This window comes from Primulina tabacum, chromosome 10, assembly GCF_025594145.1.
Source record: "Primulina tabacum isolate GXHZ01 chromosome 10, ASM2559414v2, whole genome shotgun sequence".
NCBI classification, from domain to species: domain Eukaryota; kingdom Viridiplantae; phylum Streptophyta; class Magnoliopsida; order Lamiales; family Gesneriaceae; genus Primulina; species Primulina tabacum.
Window position 1 is genome coordinate 13607084 of NC_134559.1, and position 3756 is coordinate 13610839.

General features: G+C 37.3%; 1 protein-coding gene across 1 annotated transcript; it reads right to left on the bottom strand.

Moving 5' to 3' along the window:
- Positions 1-371: 371 nt before the first annotated feature.
- LOC142504928 (uncharacterized) lies at positions 372-2827 on the bottom strand. Its single transcript, XM_075617766.1, has 6 exons — positions 1880-2827; positions 1580-1727; positions 1322-1459; positions 1002-1159; positions 783-881; positions 372-386 (listed from the first exon to the last, which is right to left on the bottom strand). The coding sequence occupies exons 1-6, from the start codon at positions 2825-2827 to the stop codon at positions 372-374; spliced, it is 1506 nt and encodes a 501-aa protein (XP_075473881.1).
- Positions 2828-3756: the final 929 nt, after the last annotated feature.

The window sequence follows — 3756 nt, forward strand, 5'->3', positions numbered from 1 at the left end:
TGATGTAATTTCTTGAGTGTTCAAAAATCTAGAAAGTCAATTAGTGTATCATGTAATCACTATTGCAGTTTCTCAAAGAATAACCAAAAAAAAAATTTCATGCTCGAGGATTAAACATTTAAGCGTATGCTAAGTGTTGTGACGTGAAACAAACACAAATCAAATCCCCCCCACACTTTAGATTTACACTGCCCTCAGTGTCATGCCATTCAAAAAGGATATAGAATTTGGATGTAGAATAGTAAGATAACACTTCCCTAGCAGTGTGCTTTAATATCCATGGAGTACAACATGGAGATGGTGGAATTCCTCAGTGCTGGTAATCTCTTATTTCAACAGTTTAGCTTTTCCAGAGTCTAAGTCATCTTACTTCATTCCAATATTCCCTACACACACCAAAATCACAGAGAATTAACCTAATAGAATGAAAAAGTAAAAAAATAAAAAAAATAAAATGATACGAAATAAAACAAATCACTGGGTTGCCTCCCAGCAAGCGCTAAATTTCTTGTCTATAGCTAGATAACGGAGAAGCATCCATCAAATAGCGGCTTCCGCCCATAGTAAATATCATACAATATTACATATGGGTCTTGATTATATGTGCCCTCAAGCTTGGCATGATATTGACATTGCACGCTCGTCGCTCCAACAACACTCGGCAAAGACTGATTATTAGGGGAAGAACAATATAATCTATGATAAAGCTCGTAGAGGATGTAATATTCTTCAGTTTGCGTTGATGGAAATAAATAATCTGCTGGTGGAATATATGTTAAGACCATATATGAGTTCAAATCCTTCGACTTGTGTTCTTCTACATCCTCCAACTTCTCTTCTGCCTCATCTTCGCATAGGAATTCCTCGAAGAATTCTTCTTCCTTCAAAAATAAATATTTTAAATGAGGAGGAAGTGGTTTGAGTTCGAGGAATTGGGGTTCTTCTATGGAAGGTTTAAGTTATTTTGGAATATGTCCAAGCTCCCCAATCTTTGAATTCACCGATCTTGGCAGAGGCTTTGATCCCTCCAAGTAGTTCATACATTCCTCCACCTTTTCTCTGTTGGATTCCTTGGACTTTGGGCTAACCAAAAGCTTTTTCAGTGGGTCTTCAATTAAAGTATCCTGCACACTACACTCAACAATATCTTCAATAGCATCTATTATATAACAATCAGAAGATCCAAGATATTTCATACTACGAAAAACATTAAAAATTATCTTCTCATCATTCCACCTCAAAACTAACTCACCTTTTTGCACATCTATGAGAGCTCTTCAAGTAGCTAAGAAATGACGACCTAAAATAATGGGGATCTCACGATCCTCCTCCATGTCTAGCACAACAAAATCAACTGGAAATATAAATTTATCAACTTTAACCAAAACATCCTCTATAACCCCTCTAGGATATTTAATAGACCTATCAGCAAGTTGAAGGGAAATAGTGGTTGGTTTAACTTCTCCAATCCCCAATTTCTAAAAGCAGGAATAAGGCATAAGATTTATGCTAGCACCAAGATCACACAATGCTTTGTTAAAATTAGAATTACCTATAGTGCAAGGAATGGAGAAACTACCTGGATCCTTAAGCTTTGGAGGTAGTTTATTTTGCAGAATAGCTGAACATTCCTCAGAAAGCGTAACAGTTTCAAAATCAACAAGTTTCCTCTTTTTAGTCAAAATATCTTTCAAAATTTTAGCATAAGAAGTCATTTGAGCTAAAGCCTCTATTAAAGGAATATTTATGTGCAATTTCTTAAAAACTTCAAGAAATTTCGAAAATTGTTGATCCAATTGTAGTTGCCTTGCTCTTTGAGGAAAAAGAAGTGTATTAATATCAATATTATCATTAGAATCAAATTCCTTACCTTTCTTACCTGTCTTCCGTGTAGTCTGAGTGTTCTGTTCCTTAGCATCTTCCATTTTTGGTTTCTTTCCTCCATCATTCTTTGCCTCCATATCTGTAGAATTTGCCTCTTTGGTTCCTCTTCCTCTGCCTTGATCACTGTACTTACTGCATTCACTCCTTTCGGATTTTTCTCAGTATCACTTGGTAGTGTTCCAGGGGGTCGATTTGCTAATTGATTGGCTATTTGACCCATTTGAGCATCCAACCTTAGTAAGATAGCGTCATGATTCTGCAGTCTCGTCTCCATTCCCACAACATGTTTCATCATAAAATCCTCATAAATTGGTCTTTGATCTTCTTGCTTGAATCCTGGAGGTGCTGCAGGTACCAATAATCCTTGTTGTCTCACTTGTTGAGGAATGGGCAGTGGAGGAATATGTGTTGGATTAAGGGAATTCTCCGTATTCTTCGAAGAGAAATTAGGGTGATTCTTCCATCCTTGATTGTATGTGGAACTGTATGGATTGGATTGCTGTCTCCATTGATTCCCCACAAAATTCACTGCTTCTTCATCAAAGATGGGTTGTTCCTCGATGAATATTCCTTGGACCTGATTTGATTTCAGCTGAGAGAATTGATGGGCCAACCCATCAATCTTAGCAGTAAGTGCATTCAACACATCCATTTCAAGAACTCCAGCCTTCTTTTCTCGTTTAATATCTGTCCAACCCGCACTATTTTCAGCCATATTTGAAATTATTTCAATTGCAACTCGTGAAGTCTTCCTGTATAAGCTACCATTGGCTGCCGCATCTAGCATGGGACGCACGGAAGGATCTACTCCGTTATAGAAAATATGAACTTGTTCAGATGAAGAGAAACCATGTTGAGGACACCTCCTCAACATCTTTCTAAATCTTCCCAAAGCTGTATGTAATGTCTCCCCATCCTTCTGGCGAAAAGATGAAATATCCATATGCAGTTGTGCTAGCTTGGTGGGTGGAAAATATTGATTCGTGAACATTTCCACCAACCATTCCATGTAGTAATAGAGCCAGCTGGTAGATCTCTAAGCCATTCTGCTGCTTCACCATGCAAAGAGAAAGGGAATAGTCTCAATCTTATGGCATCCGTGCTCACTCCATTGAATTTGATTGTGTCACAGATAGATAGAAATCCCTCCAGATGTGCATTAGGATCCTCGGTCTGCGATCCTCCAAATCTCACTTGATACTGTATCATTTGAATGATGGATGGCTTCAACTCAAAATTATTTGCTTCCACAGTAGGGCTAGTGATGCTAGAACCATAACCTCCAGTGGTTTGTCTAGTGAGATCATAGACAGTGCGATCATCCTCCTCGTTCTCCATTGCTTCAATCTCTGCCGTTTCAACTTTCTCCTCTTTTTTTTAATTGTTCTTCCATGTCAAAGTCTGAGGATTTCTCCCTTTGTGCTCTACGTCTCCGTCGAAAAGTATTCTCAATCTCTGGATCAAATGGCTCTAATTCTGTGTCTCCTCTAGCACGGCTCATGCACAGTAAGATAATCCCTGAAAACAAATAAACAAACTTTAAACGTACGAATATGTGTAGAATCAAGAAAATTAAATAAAAACCTAATTTCAAGAAAATAATAAATCCTAATATTAAACAATTCAATCCCCGGCAACGGCGCCAAAAACTTGACCGACGATTTCGGTTGGGAAAAAATCTAGCAAGCGGACTAGGTCAAGTAATAGTATTTGAAGATGAGTCTGGTATCGTACCCACAGAGATTGATGTTTAATTACTAGAATGTGAATTATTTTTCCTAATTTAGGCTAATAAAATTCAAATGATGGGAGATAAATTAATTAAAACTAAATAAAACAATTTAAATAAATTAACTAAAGCAAAAGTAATCC

Coding starts and splice junctions, on each gene's coding strand:
- LOC142504928 (XM_075617766.1), bottom strand. CDS start 2,827: ATGGATATTTCATCTTTTCGCCAGAAGGATGGGGAGACATTACATACA. Junction 1,160..1,321: donor GCTAGACATGGAGGAGGATC/GTGAGATCCCCA, acceptor GTTATATAATAG/ATGCTATTGAAGATATTGTT. Junction 882..1,001: donor CAAAGCCTCTGCCAAGATCG/GTGAATTCAAAG, acceptor TTATTTTTGAAG/GAAGAAGAATTCTTCGAGGA.